Source organism: Zootoca vivipara, chromosome 1, assembly GCF_965207765.1.
Source record: "Zootoca vivipara chromosome 1, rZooViv2.hap1.1, whole genome shotgun sequence".
Lineage (NCBI taxonomy): Eukaryota > Metazoa > Chordata > Lepidosauria > Squamata > Lacertidae > Zootoca > Zootoca vivipara.
Genome location: NC_142582.1, coordinates 69,625,924 through 69,653,362, shown reverse-complemented (window position 1 = coordinate 69,653,362; position 27,439 = coordinate 69,625,924). Strand labels below are relative to the sequence as shown.

The following is a 27,439-nucleotide window of genomic DNA, read 5'->3' as shown; positions in this document are numbered from 1 at the left end:
ACCAGTGGTATCACTGCCAACACTACCTTCAACCTACTAGTTTGGCAGGCATGATAGGGCTCCCCTTTTTGGTGGGGCTTCCCTGACAAATGGCAGAGTTTTTCCAATGGTGACGACCAGGATGGGGAACACTTCCATTCCATTCAACTCCTCCTTCAACATTGAGGGTTTGGATTATCCTGTTATTTATTTTATTTAGAGCCTCTCTAGTCCACTCCTCATTAAAATAATTCCAGCACAGGGTACATTGTGCAAAACAAACACTTAATGAAAAAGCAGATTTCAGAAAATCAGTATAATATTAAAGCTTATCATTGCAAACCAGGAATCAGCAAGTCAGGGCAAGCTACTGACCTTCAGAACCAGTTTAGCTAAATACTGCTAGGTGTGTGTGTGTGTGTGTGTGTGTGTGTGTGTCTGGTTTTTAATTGGCACCCAAAACTCTCATGGATTGGTGCCAGTCAGATCTGTGAGAGGAGGACATAACACAATAGGTTACATCACTCTATCCATCCTTGTACTTTCTATTATTTTATATAGATGAACTCTGTCTCACATATACAGTCACAAGCTGTGAGTCCTAATTTGGATCAGAATCTCTACATCACCTCCACTTCATTGAAAAGGTGAGAGAAATCCATTCTTTCACCACCCTCATTGTGTATGACAGGTTTACTAAGGGGTGCTATGGAGTGATTAATTAGTGTTAAGTTAACTCAAGTACGAACTCTTAAGAAGTGGCTATAATACACGTACAGCAAACATGATGGAACACATTTAACAATAGTACTAAGCATTCATATTGCATTTTAGAAGAGCTTTAATGTTTTGGCGCCTCCTAAAATATTCTTGTTTAGATGAGCCTACACAGATGCTTAGAAAGTTAAGGTAATTTTAATCGGCTTTAGTATTTTAACTTTTGTACGTTTTAAAGCAGGGTTGTAATTTTTTATTGGTTTTATTGTCTTGTCTTTTTGTAAACCAAATTGAGGTTTCTTGCAATCAAGCAGTGTATAAATTGTATGAAATAAATTAAGGAAGAAAGAACTTATGGTTTCCAAAAAAGATAATTTTTCCTAAAGTTGTGACCAAATTTCAGGGCACATTCTAAGCATTCTGATTAAGAGACACACCCAAGGTATTTTTTGAGGGAAACTAAAACTTATGATAAAACTTGTGACCTTTTTTCCAGGGGAATTGGATCTGCATATCTTTTCCAAACTTGTAAATTAGTGTTGCTGTCGTCTATCAGCAGCTTTTATTGTGTCCATTTCAGTAGAGGCTTCCCATGCAGTTTCCCCTTTCTTGGTGTTCAGAGAGCTGCCCATTCGCACCACCTTTGCTTTCAGGCTTAAATTAGTAAATGTGAGCCACAATGATCCGCGACCTTAAAACCCCCTCATCGCCTTCTCCTCCTCCAGTTAGTTGTTCATATGAGGTACTGACTTATCATACCTGGTTGAACAGCTGACTGGCCTTGCGGGTGTGGAGGAACTTACAAAGAGCTAATAATAAAGACCCATCTGACCAGCACTGCTATGAAGAAAATTCGCCTTCCTCCCATCAAAAACTACTGCCTTCTCCTTTCATTGTAGTCTCTCTTGACCTGCAACTCCTGTTATTTCTTCTTTTGCTGACAAGCTGCCACTGTGAGCAGAGATCGTGAACATTTAACTCATGAGCATATATAAAAAGTTATTTCCTATCGGTACCCAGAAATTAATTCCTTCTGAAATGCCAGCTGAAAAAAAATACTCATAACATCTACTTCTGGCATGGCAGTTGTTTTTAAGAGCAGAAGAAAAGCAAAAGTACACCAGGCATTAAAATGGCCAATGTGGTATCTTACCCTGTTTCTCATATTTTAAGACATACCCATAAAATAAGCCATAGCAGGATTTTTAAGCATTCAAGGAATATAAGCCATACCCCGAAAATAAGACATAGTGATAGGCGCAGCAGCAATGCCGGCCGCGGCAGGAGGAGGAGGAAAAAAATAAGACATCCCTTGAAAATAAGCCATAGTGTGTTTTTTTGAGGAAAAAATAAATATAAGACATGTCTTATAATATGAGAAACACGGTAGGTATTATTCCCTGGGCTGTGGAGTCAAGAATGTGTTTTTATTTTTCTATTTTTTATTATTAATTTTCAAGAAACAGGATATAAGCATAAGCATTGCATTATCCAATGGCCAGGTCAGTAAGTATTTTGTATAAAATTTATAATATTTTGTTCATTCATATTCAAAATCAGATTTTCAAATGGTCTCAATGGTCTAATTGCCTGAAACTGCTGAATGTGAGATAGACTCATAGCCGGTTCACATCACACCCCTCCATTCTTTCCATGATCTATGGAAGTATGTGAATGCAAGTTTTATCAAGTAGGCTACCATCCACAGTCCTTACATTGAGCTGGGTACCTTGAAAATCTGTATAGAAGCAACGTTAGATATGCTCCAAAGATTCAAGTGTATTTAGAGTGGTATAGAGATTGAGACACCAGCCTTGATGGTTTTTGTCACTAGTATGAAGTGCTCTACTAACATGAGCATAATGCCTGGAATGGAAATTTGTCTACCTGAGTCACGGTGGGTTTTTTAGCGAACTTTTATTGAAGTTCTAAATGTACATTCACATGGGCTAGCTCTGCTGTTAGATAGAGTGAGATTGTTTTCTCAGGCAGTGGAGATATGAAGTGCTGTTAGGTGTTAGAGACAGACCCGTGCACCACCCCATTAGCTAGACTGTGTCCCTAAGATAATGTGGAGAACACTGTCCCATCACCAGTTCAGATACCTTTTGTACATGGAGCTGTGGAGCAAGGCAGGGGTGTACCCAGGATGAAAACTGGGGGGGGGGCAAGAGAGGGGAAGAGAGAGGGCAGGAGGGAGGGAGGGAAGAGAGAGAAGGAAGGAAGGAAGGAAGGAAGGAAGGAAGGAAGGAAGGAAGGGGTGAGTGAGAGAGAGGGGGGAAGGAAAGAAAGAGAGAAAGAGAAAGAAGGAAGGAAGGAAGGAAGGAAGGAAGGAAGGAAGGAAGGAAGGAAGGAAGGAAGGATGGAAAGAAGGGGTGAGAGAGAGAAAGAAGGGAGGGAGAGAGAGAAAAAGGAAGGAAGAAAGAAAGAGGGGGGAAGGAAGGAAGGATGGAGCTCCCGTCCGCCCGCCCCCCCAGCTCAGGCTGCTCTCCCCCCCCCCACATTCCTGTCGCTGGCTGCAGCCGCGGAGGGGGCGGAAACAGCCCAATTTCCATAACCCGCAGCGACTTTTTCCCTTCAGTTTTCGGAGGGAAAAAGTGCAGGTTATGGTCCGTAAAATACGGTAGATTTTTTTTGCTTGGGGGGGGCAGCTGCCCCCCTGCCCCTCGCTGGGTACGCCCATGGAGCAAGGGGAAGAGGAGCTTGCTCCTTTTTTTTCAGGCAGTAAAATTCCTTGGGCCAGCCCTGACTTTCACAGATCTTTTACAGGTAGAATGCATTAGCTCTTGGTTTATATGTTACATTGCTCCCACTAATACTAGCTGATGCCAGTAATAGAACAACTAAAAACTACAACTGAAAGAACAACGACCATAAAAGACAACATACCTCTTTGTTTTTAAACTGTCACAGCTGTGGTGTTTCTGGTGACAGAACTCGCTAACAAAGAGGGATTTGCCTTTTAGGACCGAGGCTGTCAGTATTAATGTACTGGGTTCTTAAAAACTGAAAACACAGGATGGGATTCATCCAATGAACCTCATCCATGGAAACCTTGCTCAAGGGCTTCTGCTTGTGCAGTGGGGATTTCCTCCCTCTCCTTCCCCCCTCCATGCCCCCACACACCTGAAATTGGCTCTGGGGGTGGGGTTGGGAGCACCCCCAAGAAACAGTGCAAGCTTTCTGTTTGGCAAGCTGAAATGCTTGCTCAGGATCGAATTCCACCCTTAGCTTTCTTGAGTTCTAGCACCTATTGCTGCAGAAAGTTTCTCTGAGGAGTTTGCTGAGTCATGCTTAAAAGTCAAATAATTAGATGGCAGTGACACATCTTGTTTAGAAGAAGAGGAAGTATGAAAAAGCACTTTTGAATTATAAAGTGTTAATGCATTCCTAATTGCACTAGAGTTCTTCTTAAGATGCCCTGTGAATCAGATTTTCCCTGTTATTACAGCAGGGTAGTACATTTGGTGAGCTTGAAAAGAGAATGTATAACTAGTGCAGGTTTTCCCAAAACAAGACCCAACTAAATAAGAGGTTGGGTACAAAAGCAGACACAGGTTCAGACATATGGAAGAAAAGTGAAACTCCTCCTTAATGTTTTCTAAAAGTATGGAATTATACTTTTTTAAATCAAATATTGCTCTCACCCCCAGCTAACATCTTCCCTCTGTTGGCCTCATGAGTAAAAGCGAATGTGGACATTCCTGTTGCTTCTAACATTTCATATCTTATGCATTTGGTTAAGTCTCTGGACGAAAGTAGATGAGATGTTTAGCAATTCTGTATGGAAACACTCCCCCCCCCCCAAGCATCACTCGCTTGATCCAGTTGGGAGCCCTTTGAATCTGCTTTAAATTAAAAAGGTGGGGAAACCTGCTCTGAATTGATAGTAAACCTTTTCAACCTCCCACTGGTAAATTTTGGTTTGAAGGAAGCAGCCATTGGTTATGCATGGCATGTGCACATCCGACCTCACCTGTTCAAAGTCTCATTAAACTGGAGTATTTCAGGATTTAGATAGCCTGCAATTCTATCAGTGCACTCCCATTAGTCTTGGTATTGTTGTGTATGTAACATTACCCCAGTATAGCTATGGAAATACCCTATTTTAAGCTGCCTATGTGGTACAGCTTTTAAGATTCATCTATTACTTCCATTGAGTGCAATAGGGCCACATGAGCTTACATTCTAGCATTTCATTCAGATAATAACTAGTCCACTTGTCCATGCTCTTCCTTTCATCCTCAGAAGCGTGTGTCTTCAGCTACTAGCCAAATATGTCCTACCCTCCTATGAATCAGTGGGAGGCAGAAGAATAGAGTCACGTGGCAATTTTCAACTTTGAAACACTTAACTGTGACATGTCAGCTGTCACATGGCTTTCCCTTTGCTAGCAGAAGCCAATAGGTGCTTCAAATACCTGTGAAGCAATGGAGAATGGATGGGTCGTAATGTAGATTTAATTGCCTTGCATCCTTTTCTTGTTGCTGCTGGAAAAACCACAGGCAAAGGACTGTGGGCCAAATTGTTCATTTGCAATGCAGACATTCATATAAATCCAGGCAAGGCAATCTGAAGGGGTGCTGCTTCAAAAAGTGTTAGAAGGATTTCTGAACATCTCCTGTCCTATGTAAACAAAGTATGAAAATGCAAGGTGATCAGTAATGCTGTTGACAATTCCCAAGGAGGCCAGCAGCATTTACTTTTAAGTGCCAGTATACATCAAGGCAAAATCAGGATTGGTTACTAAATTCTATCAAACAGTGCGAACATGTAGGTAAATGTTTGAAGTTTTATTTTCTCTCCTAAATGGCACCAATCTTCATTTGTGACTGTCCCTTGGGAGGTAATTGCAGAAAGGCAACATTGCCTGTGACTGAGCAGGCTCCTTTATGCTCTGGCTTCCTTTAAAATATTTTTGAAATCTTAGAACACAGAGTTTTTCCCAGCTTCCTTCATACAGAGAGGCAAAGCTATATAATTGTGTTAGGAGTTTTGTTCATAACAAATCAAAAATAATCATAGTGCTGCAGCTTTGCAAAACATTTTTGCTCTCTTAAATTGCATTAGCTTGGTAATTTGTAGGAATACCTCCTGTACCTGTCCTGCCTGATTTATGATGTGGTTTTATCCAGTCTCTGGACTGAATGCAGCCTATATTTTTATTCTATTAGCATGTACCCACTTACAGCTAAATAATTTGTGTTACTGTTTGTTCTTCAGATTTTATTCCTCCTGTGTCCCTCATACTCAGGGCGCATTATGACACAGGCACAACCCCCCACATAGTAGACTACATTAATTTACATGTTACAGTAAGATTAAAAACTATAAAACAAAAATAGTGTCACGTAACATTTATTATATTTATGATGATAAAATTCTCTAGATGCCATACAAATAACAAGAGAATTAAGACATTGCAACCAAACTACACTGCAGTAAAAACAGAATAAATGTAAGGGAGAAAGTAAGCTGAAAAGCAATATCCCATTCTCTTCAGTCTTGTTCCTACCATTATTTTGGCATACTTGTTGTTGTTGTTGTTGTTGCTGTTGTTGTTGTTGTGTCGTTTAGTCGTGTCCGACTCTTCTTGACCCCATGGACCAGAGCACGCCAGGCACTCCTGTCTTCCACTGCCTCCCACAGTTTGGTCAAACTCATGTTCGTAGCTTCGAGAACACTGTCCAACCATCTCGTCCTCTGTTGTCTCCTTCTCCTTTGAGAGCATACTTATAGACTGCCTTATTATAAAAACCCTCAAAGCAGTTTATGCAATAAAATTATTGGTAAAATATCATTGTTCTTTAGGGCTAGGGTGGCCTGCTTTTCAAATCCCAGTAGAATGGTGAAGGCTCTCTTGCCTTCTCTCAGGACATTTAAGTCTGTGACTTTTGGTGATTTCTAAATTGGCAAGCCATGGTTTGCAGTTGGATGGCTCATAGCTTAACTATGGTTTGAACCTTGCCCACAGTAGGACATGCTCAAGACAACAAGGTTAACATCAAGAGTGGTGTGGTGTGGCAATGTCTGTCTGAGGTAGTGAGGTGGGGCTCCTTCCTACTGCTAATGCCCTCTCTTTGCAATGGTTTGTTGTTTTGAGGAGGGAACTGGCAGGGGAATAATAGAATCATAGAATTGTAGAGTTGGAAGGGACCATGAGGGTCACCTAGTCCAACACTCTACAAAGCAGAAATCTTTCTGCCCCACATGGGTCTTGAACCTGTGACCCTGATATTATGAATCTCATGCGCTACCAACTGAGCTGCCATTGGGTTTTTGTAATCATTTCTTTCATGTACTTCTAATATGTTGGTGGGGTGGTTTTTTTAGACTTTGTAAAGAATAATTGGTTTGTGGCTGTGGAGAATCAAAGCCTGCAGAAAAAATCTTTTTAAATGTTGTGTTAATATAAAAATAGGATTTTTAAAAAAGGTAATAGGTAAAGGTAAAGGGACCCCTGACCATTAAGTCCAGTCATGGATGACTGGGGTTGCGGCGCTCATCTTGCTTTACTGGCTGAGGGAGCCGGCGTACAACTTCCGGGTCATGTGGCCAGCATGACTAAGCCGCTTCTGGCGAACCAGAGCAGCACACGGAAATGCTGTTGACCTTCTCACTGTAGCAGTACCTATATATCTACTTGCACTTTGATGTGCTTTCGAACTGCTAGGTTGGCAGGAGCAGGGACCAAACAATGGGAGCTCACCCCGTTGCGGGGATTCGAACCGCCGACCTTCTGATTGGCAAGCCCTAGACTCAGTGGTTTAGACCACAGCACCACCTGCGTCCCTAAAAATATATATAAAAGGTAATACCCATGTGTAAACAACAGTAACAACGAGGGGTGAAAAGATCAGCTCTAGCTGAATCCTAACTGCTACTTCACATACAAAGTTTACTGGGGGCCTCTAACTGCCAGTTGCTACAAGGCACCTGTACAAAGAATTTGGGATTCAGTGTGACTTGTCAGCTTACGTAAGAGCTCAAAAGGTCAATGCCAGGTAAGATTTTGGGGATTGGAAATTCTTATAGGGTGGAATTCAACATTTCATTTTTCCAGTAGTTCTGTCTGCACAAGTCTTGCCAGATGGGACGACCCTCCCTTCTCCCCTGAACCCTGTTCTCCACCCAGCCCCCCAAGCCAATTTCAGACACACAGAGGGCAGAGGGGGAGGGAAATCCATGTTGCACAAGCAGGAAGTCCTTCAGCTGACGTGTTGGTTAGGTGAATCCCACCTGTAATTAGTATTCAGCCATTAGCAGAACTGCTACTCCAATTTTTCTCTGAAAGTAACTGTGACAAAGAGGCAAATAAAGCTTTTGAACACCAACAGGCCCCATTTCTGAGCTTTATTGCATGCCCAGTCACTACGAGTGGGTATCAGTGACGCAAGAACATTGCTTTCCCTATCTCTGCCTATTTTGTAGATTCTCTCTTTAAGCTATAATCACAGTGCTGTTTACATTCCCTGTGGGAACGTTCCTCTTGCTTAATTTGCCTGCCCTAAATGGGAAAGCTTTTATGTAAAGCTTAATTGGATGCGTGTTTCAGAAATGGTACAAGAAGAGGTTAAATGGATGTTGCAGAAAATGCAGGTAAATTGGCCTGGTTGCTGGCGGTTGTTTTATCCTGTATGACATTTTTCAAAGCCAGCTGTTCCGGAACCAGGAATGAGGATCCATCCCCTTCAACAGCAGAATAAGGTAGTGTCAGGAGAATAGAATTTTATATGCAAAAGGTACTTTGAACCTGTTTTGGGGAAAAAATCCCATGCACTTGGTTTGTTTTCAGATTCCTAATACTGGTGTATCTCTGCTGGTAACACTGGCTTCTTAGCACATTTCCCAGTGCTTGAGGGAAGCTCCCTTGTGGATTCTATCTCTCTCAGTCTCAGTCTCCTTCCTAGGCTGGGTACTTAGCATTGATTGCTTTGGCTTTATATGGCATTCTCAGATTCACAGCCTAATCAAGTATTCATAAATATTGGCTTTCTCCATGAATTTTACATTTTGAATGGGATCCAGTTTCTGCCATCTCTTAGGCAATGATATAATGAAGTCTCCATGAATTTGCAAACATGCAACGTGATAATTTAGTATTTTATAATGAAGGATATAATGATCAAGGATTTTGGTGTTTGCTTTGGACAGATCAAATACCAACCGTCAGTTCTGTGAACTCAAGAGAATGCATAGACTACCACCAACAAAAACCGTTCCATAAAATAACATTTATGTGAATTTAATCTCTCCTTTGGGTGGGAGGTTAAGCACAATAACACCTTTTAATATGAGAATTTGGGAGGTAGCTTTGGGGGGCGGGACCACCTTTGTTGCTCCAGTGTGGAGTTTTCAAGTATTGATTTATATTTTCAAAGTAAGCTGCTACAACCTTTACCCTTGTAAAATTTATGGTGCAAGTTTTCAACACTGTAAACCACTCTGATGGGGCAGAAGCAAATATATATTTATTTACTCTTCTACCTGTGGTTGTAATTAGATTAGAACAATTCAAGAGTAGTGATTCATTGTCTGTCTGAGTTACATTATAGTCAAGCAAAGACAATCTAATCTGTGCATTTGATTCTGTTTGCACTAAACTGTTATTACTTTGATTATGATTGGGGCTGCTTTGTGCTAGATTTTATATGGATGTGTGTTTCACTTCCAACAGGATCTTATAAAATTATATACAAGAAAAATATTTCATTATTCTGTCTTCTCTCCACTAACTGGATACAAGGCAGTGCCTACTGTCAGTCAGTTGAAAAGACACAATAAGCATTCTGATCAGTACAATTAACTTTGATCCATTTTACACATTGCTGTCACTTGGCTACTGAATTTGAGACTGTGTAAAAACATCGGGCATACATACACAGAGTTCCTATTGGAACAACTCGTCTGCAAATAACAAATAATTACTATGCTGTCCTTATTCTGAAAGTACCGTATGTGTAATAGCTGCATTAAGAAGTTGAAAGGTAATTTGCTTCTTAGGATGTTAGTTCAAATGACTGGAAGGAAAGACGAAGGAGTACTAACGAGCAAGAAATGTGTGCAATGTCTCTTGATTTGTATCTGAAAAATGGGTGTGTTACTCTATACTTTATTTAGAACGTACAGATGATTGACAGGAATAGCTGTATCCTTCATGTTGCCTGTGGCAGCATCACTGTGAAGAGATTAAGTAGGCCTTTAGGTAAGAATTGTAATCTAACAGAAGAAAGAACTGAAAAATGACAGGTTTTTTAAAAGGGGGGGAAAAACCTCCACTATCAGTTCTCTAGTCTGTATTAGTATACAGTACAGTTAAATCTTACTGATCATATAAAATGGTTGGAGAGCATACTGTTCTCTGCATGGTATTCTTGGATATAAAATGCAAAGTTTTTTTTTCCCTGGAAGACTTCCTGTCTACTTAGATTGTGGGCCCTCACTGCACTATATATTTAAAAGATTGTCAATCCCTTTCAACAGTTGTTACTTCCTCCAAAGACTCCTGGGAATGTTAGTTTGTTAAGGGTGCGGAGAGCAGAAGGAGAAGGGGATGACAGAGGACGAGATGGTTGGACAGTGTTCTCGAAGCCACCACATCAGTCTGACCAAACTGCGGGAGGCAGTGGAAGACAGGAGTGCCTGGCGTGCTCTGGTCCATGGGGTCACGAAGAGTCGGACACGACTAAACAACTAAACAACAACAACAAGGGTGCGGAGAGTCATTGGAAGACCTATCTTATCCTTACAGAGCTGCAATTGGTAGAGTTCCCCAGGAAGGTTTATAAACCACTTATGAGTTTCCTTCAGACTAAAATGTTGCTTCCGTGTCACCATATAGGATCAGGGCCAAGCAGCAAGTTAAAATGGACCCTGTTCCTTGTTTTGCAATTGACCAGCTTCATTGTTTTAATTACCTCTTTTAACAGTCTGATTCAAAGTTCCATGTGTGCTTCCATAGTCATTTGGAAATGTTCTGTCCATTTTAATTATTGTTAGACATCTGCAAAACCAGTCTCTAAAAGCAATATACTTTTAGAGACAGATTAATCCTAGGCATTTCTACTCGGAAGTAAATCCCATTGTGTTCAATAGTGCTTACTACCTATGCCGGCTGCCCTTTCCAAATTTCAGGGTTCTAGATCAGGCATCCCCAAACTTCGGCCCTCCAGATGTTTTGGACTACAATTCCCATCATCCCTGACCACTGGTCCTGTTAGGTAGGGATCATGGGAGTTGTAGGCCAAAACATCTGGAGGGCCACAGTTTGGGGATGCCTGTTCTAGATTAACATAACTAAGAATTGCAAATTAGTGGTGGATCAGTGGATAGCAAAGGTGCCTATAGCTGCAATCCTATAGACCCACTTGCCTGGAAGAATCTGACAGAAGTTTATAACCTATTCAATTATTTTTAAAATCCTGCTTTGTTTTGTTTTGTTGCAAGGTGAGAAGCAATAGGGTGCAATGGGATAATATCGTGCATTAATCCTGTCTGAGACCCTACCTGCCTGCAGACTGTCTCGCCAGTGGTGCATAGTCTGGTTGGACTACTGCAATGCGCTCTACGTGGGGCTACCTTTGAAGGTGACCTGGAAAGTACAACTAATCCAGAATGCGGCAGCTAGACTGGTGATTGGGATTGGCCGCCAGAACCATATAACACCAGTCCTAAAGGATCTTCACTGGCTCCCAGTACGTTTCTGAGCACAATTCAAAGTGTTGGTGCTGACCTTTAAAGCCCTAAACTGCCTCGGTCCTGTATACCTATAGGAGCGTCTCCACCCCCATCATTCTGCCTGGACACTGAGGTCCAGCTCCGAGGGCCTTCTGCTGGTTCCCTCGCTGTAAGAAAGGAAGTTACAGGCAGAGGGCCTTCTCGGTAGTGGCACCCACCCTGTGGAATGCCTCCCTTCAGATGTCAAGGAAATAAACAACTATCTGACTTTTAGAAGACATCTGAAGGCAACTCTGTTTAGAGAGCTTTTTAAGGATTGATGTTTTTATTATGTTTTTAGATATGTTATAACCCTCCCAGAGTGGCTGGGAAAGCCCAGCCAGATGGGTGGAGTATTATTATTATTACAGTGGTACCTCGGTTTACGAACACCTCGGTTTACGAACTTTCGGTTTACGAACTATCCTAACCCGGAAGTTAGTAAACTGAGGTGCCGGAGGTCTACTCAGCGTCCGATGCCTTCGGGGAGGCCGGGCCTTCGCTCCAATGCCTCCTGGAGGCCCGCAGCGAAGGACCGGCCTCCCCGAAGGCATCGGAGCAAAGGCCAAACCTCCCCAAAGGCATCGGAGTGTCGGATACCTTCGGGGAGGCTGGGGCTTCACTCCGATGCCTTTGCGGAGGCCGGGGAGCGTTTCCGTGACTGGGCTGCAGTCACGAAAGTGCTCCCCGGCCTCCGCAAAGGCATCGGAGCGAAGCCCCAGCCTCCGGAAGGCATCGGAGCCGGGACTTCGCTTCGCGAAAGCGGTCCCCGGCCTCCGCAAAGGCATCGGAGCGAAGTCCCGGCTCCGATGCCTTCCGGAGGCAGCTTTCGCGGCTGCACAGCCCAGTCACGGAAACGGTCCCCGGCCTCCGCGAAGGCATCGGAGCAAAGCGGTTAATCCGTTCTAGGGGGTGTTTTTCCTCGTCTAGAACGGATTAATCAACTTCCCATTACTTTCAATGGGAAAGTTCACTTCGGTTTACGAACACTTCGGTTTATGAACAGACTTCTGGAACCAATTGTGTTCGTAAACCGAGGTTCCACTGTATTATTATTATTATTATTATTCAATCACCCTTTTTAGTAGAACAGATGCTATGTGAATAAAGAAGTCAGATCATGAATAAGTAATAAAAAGTATTCCCATTGCTGTAGTTCATGGTAACCTATCAAATTTTATATTCTAGCCCTAGTGAGGATTAAAGGCTTCTTGCCTTTTTCATGCAAAAGTGGATAAATTTCAGAGTGCCCTTTCTCTTTCAGTGGGTTGGCACAGTAAGCTCATTTTACATTTTCTGACATTTGCATCTTTTCATACTTCAAGGGGATAAAGGTCCCTTCTTACAGAAATCTCTGCAGAGGTCTGTATGTGGTATCTTTTCTTTTTGTAAAGGGTGCTTAACATTTCTATAGTAAATTCAATATCATTTTGAATCCAAGCAGAATGGGAGGTGAACAGCAGGTGCAGAGAAATGTCCAGCATGTATGTATTTGCTGTTTTCAAACAAGCGGCTTCCTTCTCGGCGTAAACTCAATAGCAACTTAGCAATCTGCAGACAACCTTTTTTGGCTCATAAAGTGGGAAACTTCAAATATGGTACTTAGCTTTACAGAAAAATATTAGTGTTTTATTCTGAGCTATACTATTATTGCTGGGCTGGGTACTTTCTGCAGTATAGTACTCCAGGTTTGGAGAAAGTTATCCAAAATAACCATAATTACACAGGTGTGTGCTGCCCATGGTCTGTTTTTCCCTAGATCCGCTGTGAAATTATTAAATAGAGCACATACTCTGCATGCAAAAAATATCCCAGATTCGTTCCCAGTTTTTTCAGGGATGACTGGAAAAGTTGCCTGGACTAGTTTTGCTGCCAGGGGGTGTAAGCAGTACTGAGCCAGAGGAAACAGTGGTCTGACTTAGGATATAAGTCAGCTGCTTACATTCCTATTGTTTTGGGCAAAGACTGAAAGAATGGAGGGCATGTGGATGGGTGGACTTGTTTCAGGAAATAGGAGGCAGTGGTTAAAAAAAAAAGCTGCAAATGCCATTGAAAATTCACTTCCTGGCCATGAGAAATGTTACTTGCTTCTCATCTGGCTTCTTCCACTAGGTATTGCCGATGTGTTAGTTTTCTGTATCCATGAAGCAAGGTAAGCGGAATTTTGTGCTATATATCCAATTCCACCTGTCTGGCAATTCCACAGATGCACTCGCTGTTGGCTATGCTTCTCTTCCCCTTCACCCCCATGACAACTAGCTTGCTGCAGTGTAATGTGGAAAGTTTATGAGGGCTGGTTCCCAAATGACTTGCTGCTCTTATCTATGCCTTTCCCATGCTGTTCACTGCTTAGGTGTGTGTGAAAATTATCCCATTCATAGTTAATGTAGGTAGGCCAGAATTGCGTTGGATTGCTGTCTTGCCAAAGGGGAAAGGGCTCTTTTTCAATGCAATAAAAGAAACACCAAGTTGATCCTTTATCAGGGGGTTATTTGCTATGCAAGAATAGAAAGCAAAGCATTAAAGAGCTGAGACCTCATGGCCTTTTGAGTTGTTGGAAAAGCTCCTCCAGAACAGCAGAACAGTCTTTCACTCTGTCTGTCTGCAGCTGACATTGGGATCTCCCATTAAGCAAGGGCATTACTGGGCTTTATCCTATTTTTAATATCATTTGATGAGCAATGGGAGGAGAGCAGAAAGAAGAACTGCCATGGTGCATCTGCAGCAGCACAACCGGACGCCTTCATCTGCCCCAGCTGCAACAAAACATGTCTCTGCAGCCACAGCAGGCACTGCAACCTCCCAACAGTTTGACTTCGCCTGCAAAGGCACTCTCCCCCAAGGCAGATAAATGCAAACTATGATGATCTCATCAAATTTTTCCACTCTCCTAACTGGTGGCTTCAAATGACTGGCAAGTCACCAAGAGTTATGGCTGCCCAGTGCCTTATCTTGATTACCTTTAAGGGGTTGACAACCACCCTTATGACTGTATTTTCTCGTGCTACAGTCTTACTAGAAGACCACAGCCCTTTCTTATGACATCATACATTTATACACAACTAGCTCCTTGTGTAGGATGCCACCTAGAAGGATTATATTACAGTATTAGCTTTCTCTCTCTCTCTCTCTCTCTCTCTCTCTCTCTCTCTCTCTCTCTCTCTCTCTCTCTCTCTCTCCTCTCCTCTCCTCTCCTCTCCTCTCCTCTCCTCTCCCTCCCTCCACACACACACACACACACATGTCCTGTATATGTTCAGCAATGATCCACATGACAAGCATGCAAATTACTGAATTATTTGTAAGGATTACATTTTTGTACATCCTTGGTGTTTTGTAGTGCTAATTAGCTTGTCAGTAGAAGGTAGGAATGCCAAGGTGCATTGAATCCGCTCACTTGGGGAAGTGCGGGGGGGGGGTATAAGTGTGACTAACAGGCAGCGTTTCTTGTATACACAAAAGAGCTAAGGTAAAGTAAAGCATCTTTGTAATTCAGATTTCTCCTTTCTCTGTTTGTGTGTGTATTTCTAAGTTGTCTGCCACTTCAATGTTTAATGCTGTTTAGTAACTCTTTAGCACTCGCTCTCCTTTCTGATTTCCATTCCCTCCTTTGGGAAAGACAACAATGGATGACAATGAGGCTGTGCTCCTTAAATGTGTTTTCTGAAAATGTGGAAGCATTTAAAGTTTAAACTACTGCTTTTACTCTTCCTTATGGGGAGGCATAAGGAGCCAAAATGCTATAAATTGGACCTCTGGGGATACTCACACTCTTAGATCTTAAGCGGGTAGGGTTGGGGGAAAGGAGTTTGAATTTCACACAGATACATATAAAAACGCAGTCAGTAAAAATATGTTTTCTTCCTGACAGTAGTATGACCTAGCATTGTTGAAAACCTCCTTAAACACAGCAAAGTGACAGCATTCTCCTGGGAAAGTAAGGTCACTGGTTTGAAGCAGTGCATGAACTACTTCTGCTGACCTTGATGTACCACAATAGAAAATGAGAAAGACAAGGGGAGGGGGAGGGAAGCTTTGATAGGCCATCTCAGCCTTCGTGGACCATTGCAAAAGCAAAGATGGTCTGCTGCTTGCAGTCACAAAGTAGCTATGCCACACCAGTTTCCAAGGAGATAGGACAAATACCTTGATTGGGTGAAGATTAGAATTTCCAGGCATTACGATAGTAGAATTATATTCCCCCTCCCCTCTGCCTTAATATATAGAAACTCTCCTGTATGATATAAAGGAGATTCTGATTATCTGCAAGAGTAAGTGGGATACATAGCCCAAAAAAAATGTGTTTACTGTCAATGCAGCTGAGCTGTGGCCTTTACAGCTGTTGAGGTGCTGGTGCACTGCTGTGATTCTTTTGAAAAGCGATCTTGTAAGGAAAAAAAAATCACCTTTACATTGAAGATTAACAAAGGCCTGAAAACTGTACAATTCCATTGAAGCTTCTGTACATTTGGGCAGCCGGGGCTGTTGAAGGGAGGTACAAGTTCCTGACTCCAGGCCAAGAAATAACAGCCTGCAGGAATATATTTAGGCCTAGATAAATAGGTTCAGAGGAGCTGAACTGCCCAGGAAGATGTAGTGAGGTTGAGGGTAAATCACAAGTGTAAGTAATATGAAGGCGGCTCCATAGGAATAGAGTCTTTTAACGCTGGAGAGACGACTGCTTGGAACACTCATTACCTGAGGCACCTCTACTCCAAGGATGCCCCAAGGGATTTAATAGCTATGAATAGTGAAAGGAATAGGGCCTGCCTGGTATGAATCATATACTCAGTAATCAAAGGGATTGCTTGCAAACCACTGCCTTGTCAGCAAGCACAGTTTAGTCATAGTAAATTGTGTGTTTGTAACTATGAAACACATCAGCATAAAAGAAATAACAGGAATTAAAAAAGGAATGTGCTGAAAAAGCAAAGCATTTCATTTTACTCAAGAGATCAGTGGTGTGCGGTGAAATTTTCCATAGGGGACAGTTAGGACCAGAGGCACCAGCTTGTGAAGGCAATTCAGGGAGGGCGATATCCTGAGATCCCACGTGTGGGCACTGCGCCTCCCTCCCTAATCTGGGCAGAAGCTCCCTGGGCTTTCAGAAGTAGGCACCTCTGACAAGATGCTGGAGCCCTCCTGCCTCTTTGGGAAGGTGGCCAGAGGGCTCTTGCACCCCATCAGAGCATCACATCTCCCTCCCTAAGCTGGGCAGGAGCTTCCTGGACTTTGGGAAGGAGGCACCAGGATTTAATTGTCTAATTTACTGAGAATATTTGGGAGACCAGCCTAGTCCATTGATCGCATGCCACTGCCAGATACACACACACACACACACACTTCTTCTTGATTTGCTCGCTTTCTGTAGGTGGGGAGCTTGCGTCTTTTGTTGTTTGCTTGAGTTGTGTTTTTCCCCCTTCTAATGTTAACTGCTTTGTGAACCGTTTCCGATAGAGAAAATAAAAATTAAACAAATGAAATAGTGAGTCATTTTGCAAAGTTTCTTGTAGGGCATCCTTCCTACACTTCGACTGTCTCCTCACTGCTGCCCCATTGGTGTAGAACTCCTATTGCTGGGGGTCACAGTTTCCCAGCAGTCAGTGAGAGGAGATTACCTTTCCTTCTTCCTCACTCTAGAACAGGCATAGGCAACCTTGGCCCGCCAGATGTTTTGGGACTACAATTCCCATCATCCCCGACCACAAGTCCTGTTAGCTAGGGATCATGGGAGTTGTAGGCCAAAAACATCTAGAGTCCCAAAACATCTGGTGGGCCGAGGTTGCCTATGCCTGCTCTAGAAGCTAGCGATTCCATTGCAGTAGTTGCCCCTTCTCAGAAATTGCCATCCACACCTATAGCTAAAAGTAGTGGGGGTTCAGGGGGTACTCAAGGATTTTGTTGTTGTTAAAAAGTGTGGCATTTACTGTAACAACTTTGTGGTGTGTACCGGCACCTATTTTTCTAGAAAAAAAAGCACTGGCTAAACTGTGGGTTAAACCACAGAGCCTAGGGTTTGCTGATCAGAAGGTCTGCGGTTCGAATCCCCGCGACAGGGTGAGCTCCCTTTGCTCGGTCCCAGCTCCTGCCAACCTAGCAGTTCGAAAGCACATCAAAGTGTAAGTAGATAAATAGGTACCGCTCCAAGCGTGAAGGTAAACGGCGTTTCCGTGTGCTGCTCTGGTTCGCCAGAAGCAGCTTTGTCATGCTGGCCACATGACCTGGAAGCTGTACGCCGGCTCCCTCTGCCAATAATGCGAGATGAGCGCCGCAACCCCAGAGTTGGTCACAACTGGACCTAATGGTCAGGGGTTCCTTTACCTTTAAACATATAGATGCAGGAAGGAGGCCATGCCTCCTGGCCACACCTGCAACATCACACCTCTTGAGCCCTAGGTATCTGTGAAGAAAGGAAGATGCTTTCAACAGTTCATATGAAGACTTGCCCATTACAGACATCACACACCATGCATAGATATCATGGGGAAGGGAGCACATCATCAGGGATGGGGTCAGGAACGTGGCTGTGGTTGTACAAATCTCCCAGGCTCTTGTTCAACAAAGAGCAGTCTCATTTCCCACACAGTTTTGTGATTTTATTTTCAGTTGTTCTTTAGCAGCTGAGCAGCCTTCCTCTGCCCTGCATGGCCATTAGTCGCTCTCCTGTAACCCTTTAAAAATACATGCAAGGCTCTCTTTCTCTCCCCACCCCCCACCACCACACTGCTGCCTTTCTCCAAGGAGCGCTTCACTGTTTGTGAATGTTTTCTGTATATTTGGTGCAGCACCTATTTAAGAAGCTCTGCAAAAATCTCTGTAAACGGCTGTTTCTTTTAGCCTCCTTTTTGCTGTTTCTCTCTGTAGTAACCCAGATGTGTCAGCATGGCTACAAGATAAGATAATAGTAGGATTTTGTGAAAGGTGAGCAAATCGCCTATCCCTGTGGAATGCCCTCCCACCAGATGTCAAAGAGAAAAACAACTACCAGACTTTTAGAAGACATCTCAAGGCAGCCCTGTTTAGGGAAGCTTTTAATGTTTAATATACTATTGTATTTTAATATTCTGTTGGAAGCCACCCAGAGTGGCTGGGGAAACTCAGCCAGATGGGCAGGGTATAAATATTTATTATTATTATTATGATTATGATTATGATTATTATTATCATTATTATGTCAGTTCCCTGTGACTTAGAATGCCCCAGGAAAATAGGAGGGTAAAGCTTTGCTGAAAAAAGCAGCAAAACAGGTGATCCATTTGGAGGCTTCCAGGTTAAAGAACAATTTGAAGGAGGGATGGTTGTTACCCAAAATTATAGACTGTGGGTTCTTATAGCCATTGGGTTTTTGGAAACATGGAAATACTCTTGACTTCCACTTACCATGTGCAATACAAAAGGCCTTTCTTCTTTCTGTTGCCGCTTAGTCACTAGTAAGGGTTGTTGTACTGCCTTGGGAGGTCCCCGCTAAAATTTCTTTGAGGGTCTTGTGAACGAGTACCCAAATAAAAGCCTGACATTGTTATCCACAAAAGGATAAATAGTCCTGCGTGGCAAAAAGCATCTGCGCTCTTGCAGCTGTTTTGAAAAGTGAAACAGCTACTTTTCACAATTTCAGCAACATCTTCTCTGTTAATCAGTACATTTTCTGAAGGCTGTGTGATGTTCTCTCTCTCTCTCTCTCTCTCTCTCTCTCTCTCTCTCTCTCTCTCTCTGTGTGTGTGTGTGTGTACAGTGAGACACTCACACACAAACAAAAAGGGAAACAGGCTTTTTATTATTTCATTTATGTAAAATCTTTATATCTTGTCTTACCATCCATTAGGCTCCTATAGAATGCCAGTTGGCATCCATCCGTCTCAGGAGACAATGGAGGAATGAGCCTTTGGGAGTGAAGTCAAACCGTCGGAGCCTGCTGTGGCTGTAGAGACATGTTTTGTTGCAGCTGGGGCAGATAAAGGCTTTTAATTGTGCTGCTGCAGATGCACCATGATGGCAATATGAAACAGATCAACTGTAAACAGTGTTAAAAACTATAATCCATGGCAGAAGCTTTTATTCTATTTGTTTTCCTGCTGTAACAATGTTCCCTCTCCCAGGGGCAGAGCTGGGTGCTCTGGAACCTGGACCGGCACACATGTCATGCACCCGAGGGCGGGGAGATCCGCCCACGGGGCCGATCAGTGCGGCTGCGCGATCCTCCCCAGGGGCCGGTCTCGGTATGGCACCGCGATCCTCTCCTACAGCGAGCCGGGGGAAGGGCGAGAGCTGCACCTTTGCCACTCGCTGCTTTGCCACTTGCCGGGCTTGGAGTCACAGGCAGCCGGGGGGGCGGGGCATGCCGAATGTCAAACCCTTCAGGATGACACCCGGGGCGCCCCCCACCCCCTTCCTACGCCCCTACTCTCTCCAGGCATTACATTTGTGCAGGGAGAACAAGGTGTGTGCGCAAAGGGGCCTGCAGAATAGGAGAGAGGAGGAGGAAGGGTGGAAATAGTGGAGCAGGAGAGACAGAGACAAGTGTGATACATAAAGCAGAGGCATTAGGTTTTCTTGAAGTCTGGATGATAAAACAATGTGTCTTGTAAAACAGCATTCGGTGAGCATCACAAAGTCCTGTGCTAGTTCGATGATATGTCTTTTTTTCTTGAGTGGCGAGTTGGGAAGGAAAACAGTACCAAAATTTTGACCTACACAGCAGCTTCTATGCACAAAGAAAATGGTTGTATTTATTAAATTGCTATCCCGCCCTTAATCGAAGGTTTATTTCTGTTAAAGTCTCTTGTCTTAGAACTGATTTTTCCTTCCAGTGTTAACATGTATTTATTTTCCTTCTTTTCAGATATCACAGTGAGTTTACTGTCCTTAGTTGTCACAGCATGTGGACTTGCTTTGTTTGGGGTGTCTCTGTTTGTGTCCTGGAAGCTGTGTTGGGTTCCTTGGCGAGAACGTGGCCTGCCTGGAAACAAAGACAAACAGGAGTCCCTGAACTATACAGACACAGAGACCAATGACCACGAGTATAGTGAGGATTACTTGGGACAACCTACCACCTACCCCGACTCTTCCATGAAGATTAGCCACACATCCCCTGACATCCCTTTGGACGCTAAGACAGGGACCAAGGAAAACTGTGTGCATAATGTTCGGATGCATCGACAGATCACGGAGCCAACTCCTTCTGCACGGTCAGTAGCTCCAGTAAGGAACAGAGTCGCCCCCAAAGTAAAAAAGCTTTACTGTGCCAAAAAGTATCCCTTACCTAACAGGCTCCTTGATCACCAAGGACTGCACAGGTGGAGGTTTGTGTTTGCTTAATCAAATGCAGGAGCAGGATTCTTGATGGGGAAGGAAGAAGGCATCAGAGACTAATTTAGAGATAGCATTCCTGATAAGGGGAGAGATGGGCAACCAGTGCATCCCCTGCCTTCATTCACCAGTTCCCATGATCCCGAGAGAGGATTTTTAGTAAACGCCTGGTTGCAATCGAGACAAAGGAGCCAGCAAACCAGTGTGGCTGGAAGATCAAACATAAAAGGCCAGAGGAAAGGGGAAGTCAAGGAAGAAAGGACCACTACAGTTTACTGTGTTCAGAGTGGGATTTAGGGGAAGGAACCGAGGGGATCACTTCATTTTCTCCAACCACCTGAGGCTTGCCTGACCACCTTCCTCACACTGGGTCACAAATCAGCATCCCGTGTGAAGCAAGGGAGGCAGAGTCTCTTTGGTACCCCTTGACACTTTGCAGCTGTGTGTCAGTAAGTGTGTTGGTCAGCCTTGGTATAGCTAGTGCTTCAAAAGATGGAAAACATTCCAAAGGATTGCAAATCAGTAAGTCGTCCACACTATGCCATCCCATTTATTGCTGCTTGGCACCTCCTCTTCCTCCTTTTTACAAAAAGGGGAGGGTAAATGCATTTCAGGGTGTTTTCATAACATGGGTAAAAGTCATGTATTTCAACACAATTTTAGGGCTTGTGAAATCACCCTTCACACATTTCTTCCTTATATACAGTTTCGGCTATAAGTTGGAACTCAGCTTTACAGCTGCAAATAAAACGTTTTAAGTGTGTTTTAAGTGCAATACACAATGTGACACTAGATGGCATTGGTGAGCCTTATGGAAAATTCAATGTATTTTTTAAAAAAGTTTTTAAAAGGAGCATTTTCAGAACAGTTTTTATATATGTGTAGATTCCACCTTGATCTGAAAAGTATTATAAACATAGACGTTTGATTTAAGAAATCTATACAAACATTCTGACTCACCTATTAGTTGTAAGCTTCTTTATCATCATTACTAACATTATTTTACTTGTATTCAAAAATTCATATTCTCAATAAAAATAAAAAAATTGCTGAGCATGCTGACTAAGCACTTCCACCAAATAACAGGAACAGTTCAGGAACAGTTAAGCTTTTAGTAATATTGCAGAGAATTAGTGAAAGTACTAGAGTCAGACTTGAATGGCATGTACTTTTGCAAATGTTGCCGTAGCAGCCGTAGAGCCCCACACATTTTTTTGCTATTTTATCACCGAGGGGGAAGACTGACTGAACCAAACTGTGTGAAGAGGAGTGTATGTAAAATATGGGAGAGCTAACAGAGTCGGTCACGACTGGACCTAATGTTCAGGGGTCCCTTTACCTTTAATGATGGTGGGGCAGAGTCAACATAAAAAACTGCTGAACTGTATCAGATCTATGGCTCACCCAGTGCAGCTCAGTCTTGTTGACTGTGTCCAACCACCTCACAAGCAAGACGTGATGAAGAAAGCTTTCCTCTGCAGTTTGCCCCATCATCTGGTAAACAAAGGTATATTATCTCTCGCAACACATGGGGTGAAATTCCACATTGTGCTGATACGCATGATCTGGAAAAGCATTTCAGCTTGCAGGATGGAATGACCTCCCTCTCCTCCCCGGCACACTGTTCTGGTTTTTTTTTCCCCTGACCTCCCTCCTGAGCCAGTTTTAAGGTACAGTTGGGGAGAGGAGACAGGGATCCCAATTGTGCAAGTTCTTCCACAGGGATTCTGCCAATGGGGCACCTTAGACGGTCAATTTTTTTATTATCATAATGAATAGTAATTATTACACTCATCTATCATAAACTTGTCCCCGCCTTTCAAAAGCTGTTAGTATCATGGCTATACCACATCTTATGGTAATAAAAACCATAAGGTGCGTTGAGTAGATAAATGCGCACATGTTTATACTCCTATGCACAGTGGTACCTTGGTACTTGAAGGCTTGGCTCCCAAACAAATCAGCTCCCGCGCCTTGATTTTTGAATGGTTTCGGGAGTCGAATGGACCCCCGGAACGGATTAAGTTCGAGAACCAAGGTACCACTGCATTTGGGGAGTAGCAAAGCACTTTTGACCTCTGGCAAGATTTAGAACAGATGGATGACCTTTATAGGTGGAGCAACTGGAAGAACACAGCAGCAGCAGCAGCAGCAGCAGGGCATGAGACCCCATAGTCAGAAACTGAGTGTGAAAGCTGTGGTATCCACATAAATTGTGGAAGGGATCAAGGATGAATTAGACTAATATTTTGACCAAGAGGCAATGTAAAATTTGCTTCCAGCTAGGTTACAGTGAGAGGAACCATCAAGGGATAGAGGAAATTTCAAAGGAGGGGAAGCACCACCAACCACTTACCTGTTGCCCAGGTGATGCAGGTGATTGGAAAGAGGATGCAGTCAAGTTAGAAGCATGGTTGGTAAGAAGTCCACAACGACTGTTATGAGTTGCATGGATGAGTGGTGTGGTGGGGAAACTATATCTAAAAATGTTCTTAATTGTCCAAAATCATTTCAGCTTTCATTTTTTTAAATTATATATATTTTTTATTTCCTTTAACACTGTAGAGATGCTGTAATCCCACCTGTCTAATAAAGTCTGTTTTGTTGTTTTTATTCAAGGCATAATTCATTCCGAAGGCAGCTCAATCTCTCAAACCCAGACTTCAACATCCAGCAGATCCAAAAGCAGGAGCAGCTGACAGGGATTGGGCGCATCAAGCCAGAGCTGTATAAGCAAAGATCGGTGGACACAGATGATGGGAGGAGGAACAATAGCAAATCTTGTGGGAAGCTCAACTTTATTGTGAAATACGATTGTGACTTGGAGCAACTGATAGTGAAGATTCACAAAGCTGTCAACCTGCCAGCTAAGGACTTCTCTGGGACTTCAGACCCCTATGTCAAGATCTACTTACTTCCAGATAGGAAAACAAAACAGCAGACTAAAGTGCATAGAAAGACCCTAAACCCAGTGTTTGATGAAGTTTTTTTATTTCCTGTTCCTTACAATGATTTGAGCACGAGGAAACTCCACTTCTCTGTATATGACTTTGACCGATTCTCCAGGCATGACTTGATTGGCCAAGTGATAGTGGATAATTTTTTAGAGTTGTCGGACTTTCCCAGGGAGTGTAATCTTTGGAAGGATATTGAATATGTCACCAATGTAAGTATGACCCCCCCCCCTTTATTTTGAGATTTTATTTTCTGCCTCTTTACATTGTTGCCCAGTTTAAAGGTAAAGGGACCCCTGACCGTTAGGTCCAGTCGTGGACGACTCTGGGGTTGTGGTGCTCATCTCAGTTTATTGGCTGAGGGAGCCAGCGTACAGCTTCCGGGTCATGTGGCCAGCATGTCTAAGCCACTTCTGGCAAATCAGAGCAGTGCACGGAAACGCTGTTTACCTTCCCGCTGGAGCGGTACCTATTTATCTACTTGCACTTTGCCGTGCTTTTGAGCATTTTCAGTTTAAGTACTCCGTGGACCCGTCTGGAACGGATTAACCCACTTTCCATTACTTTCAATGGGGAAGTTCTCTTCAGGTTAAGTACGGACTTCTGGAACCAATTACACCCATACTTTGGGTTAAGTACGCTTCATGTTGAGTACTCCGCGGATCCGTCTGGAACAGATTAATCCACTTTCCATTACTTTTCATGGGAAAGTTCACTTCGGTTTGTGTACTTTCAGTTTAAGTACTCCGCGGACCCATCTGGAATGGATTAATCCACTTTCCATTACTTTCAATGGGAAAGTTCGCTTCAGGTTAAGTATACTTCCAGAACCAATTGTGTACTTAAACCAAGGTACCACTGTATAGAAAAAGTCACAGAAAGAGGAAATAACCAAGTAGAGGCTGGGTAGGCCTTTCCATTCCTTTCATAAGATTCCTACTTCATTCTTGAAGTAGTAGTTTTCTGCAAAATTGTCTGCATTTCTAATTAAAATGAAATGGCTGCATTTCAGCTAGTTGGGAATTTGCTATTGAGGCCCAGTGTGTTTTACAAGCTGAATCTGTGCAGTCTGAAATAGATCAATGGAACATGCTTACAGGAGACTGTGCAGCAGAGCAGCAATGCTGATCCTAATAAATTGTATTTAGGGGTAAGGGAGAAATTTGATTCAGTTCACATTTAAAGGTGAACCTACATAATTTGCTCTCTCCTAAACAACAGGTGAACTGAAACACAGCCATTGCGTTTTAAACTCTCCTTGGGAGCATGGAGATTGGGAACATGATGAGCTCCTGCCTTTTAAAGTTTACTACTACACCACTGGGGAACCACATATTTGTCTCTTGACTGTGGAGCTGTAGAAAAATATAATATTTATTCATTATTACTTACTTCAGCAGTTTATATACTGCTTAACACCGTAGTCTTAAACCTCACCTGATAGCATTTGGGCAGATGGTGCAAACTTTTAAACCCTGGCGCTATATGCTGGTAGTATTGTGACCCCCACCAGCAGTCTAGCCCAGGCTTCCTCAAACTTGGCCCTCCAGATGTTTTGAGGCTACAAATCCCATCATCCCTGACCAGTGGTCCTGCTAGCTAGGGATCATGGGAGTTGTAGGCCAAAAACATCTAGAGGGCTGAGTTTGAAGAAGCCTGGTCTAGCCACAGCATTTTGTGAGGCTTTCATCTACTGTACTCTCCTTTTAGTTTTCCTCTCCTCTCTTTGCACAGTATTGCACCAGCAGCTGTCTCATGAGGTTATCCACAAACAAGGAAAACATTTTAGGATAACTTTGGAGCTCTGCCATCCTCAGCTGCTTAAGGTCTCCCGCTTCCTTGCTGCCCCTCATGCATGAAACTGTCATCATAATTCTACTTTCCCTACTTTCTGTCCTCAAAACCTATTCTGTCAAGCTGGGGAGTCCCGGCCAAATGGGCAGGGTATAAGTTGTTGTTGTTGTTGTTGTTGTTGTTGTTGTTGTTGTTGTTGACTATATGGAGCGGTGTCGCCACCCCTGCATCTACTGGATGTGGGGAGAGGAATTTTTATGACAGCAAACAGGCAACAATCCATAAGCAATTACCCAATCATTAAGCAAAGATTCGGCAGCCATAATATACAAAGTTACGGTAACTTCGCAGTCAATGAAATGATGCATTATGCACTAGATGAGAGACCTCTGGCTTCAAAGCATCCATCTGTTTCTCTCTTAATATCCATGGCACTAATTCCACGATAGAAATATGTATGGACCCTGAATTTTTGAAACCTATAATCTCAGAAGCCTGTTAAATATTCCTAACAGGCAGACATTTCTTCTTAAATGTTACAGGGAGGTTAACAATTTAACCAGCAGTAAAAACAACAAAACCAGATCCTTGCTGGTGAGAGCTGTATCACTGGATGCTACTGTATTCATTTTATTTATTATTTTATTTATTAAATTTATATACCACCCTTCATCAAAGTATCTCAGGGCAGTTCACGAAATAAAATACAAGATAAAAACCACAAGTAAATAATTTGACCAAAGCAACAAAACTGGTTTCACAAATTAGAAAGTAGTTAATTTCCTCCAAGATACTATAATCTTATGAAGTCCACACACATTTTTATCTGGATACTTTTCAGGCTAACAGCAGAGCATCTGAATTAGTTACATGCAGAGCAGAATTTCAGCACATTTGTACTTTCCATACGCATTCTTCATTTTGTTGTTCAGATGGAAATTGGTTCAAAGTGATTTAATTTCGGATACACTGCCATTGATCTATTATGCTGAGCCTTGTTTGTACAAATTGATCAAGGGATTCTGATATTTATTTTGATTGTGGGACACGCTGTCCCCCCCAAAAAAGTGCAAATGAGTCTCAGCAGGAGCCATAACCCAACTGGAAACTTCCTTGATGAAAAACTCAAGATTAATGACATTTTTACAGCACACTGTTTTCAAATTAAGATATTACAGCTTTATAGTCTTTTGCAAATGTGATTCAGGCACTAAAGTTATGGACAGCTAACAATATAAACCAAGAACTCTTGCATATTTTACTTATCGTTTCCCTATGTTTCCCTGAGGTTGTTCTCAAACACTGTAAATGCAGCCTCAACTCCTTGTTCTGTACTCTCCAAAGCAGCATAAAATTCATTCTATCAAATATGTGGAATCTTGCCAGGGCTCATGAACCTTTCAACTGAGCTGTGTGATAAGGAAAACAGAACTGATTTATTATAGAGGACAGAAAACAAAACACATTTTGACCATACTCCACTCTAAATCTTGGCTGTTTCAAACTTCAAAAGGAATGGTATTTTATGTATTTTGACCCAAAACATATTTACCATATAACCAATTGCATTTTAATTCTGATTTGGGACTGGTTTGGGCATTATTTTGGTCAACACTTTCCAAGGGATTATCCACTTAAACATCTTTCCCCCTGCCCCTACACTAGTCACCAGAAGGCAATGTAAATAGGCAAGTCTTGTCCTACCATGAAAAACTGAGGAGTTCCCATGAGGAGTTAGGCCCCCACTTCAATGTTTATATGATCTCACCATGGATGGATCCTTGCAATGCCTTCAGGAGAAGACTGGCCACCCTGAGCCGTTGATACAAAAAGGGGCTTTTTGTAACAGAGCAGCCCAATAATAGGTAAAGGTAAAGGGACCCCTGACCGTTAGGTCCAGTCGCGGACGACACTGGGGTTGCAGTGCTCATCTCACTTTACTGGCTGAGGGAGCCGGCATTTGTCCGCATACA

At 42.9% G+C, this 27,439-nt stretch overlaps 1 protein-coding gene across 7 annotated transcripts in view; it reads left to right on the top strand.

Annotated features, from left to right (window-relative positions):
• SYT9 (synaptotagmin 9) overlaps nucleotides 1-27,439 on the top strand; it is an 82,563-nt gene that overhangs the window by 21,058 nt on the left and 34,066 nt on the right. For 6 of the 7 annotated variants that reach the window (XR_015949558.1, XR_015949557.1, XM_088667841.1 and 3 more), the window contains exons 2-3: nucleotides 20,252-20,597; nucleotides 23,338-23,884. Coding sequence is in view for 5 of the 7 variants with exons in the window: in XM_088667841.1 (XP_088523967.1) it covers nucleotides 20,252-20,597; nucleotides 23,338-23,884 (893 nt within the window). In the remaining 2 variants the exon portion in view is untranslated. Of the gene's footprint in view, nucleotides 1-13,524; nucleotides 13,565-20,251; nucleotides 20,598-23,337; nucleotides 23,885-27,439 lie in introns of all 7 variants that reach the window. The other variant, XM_088667858.1, reaches the window with a different exon arrangement.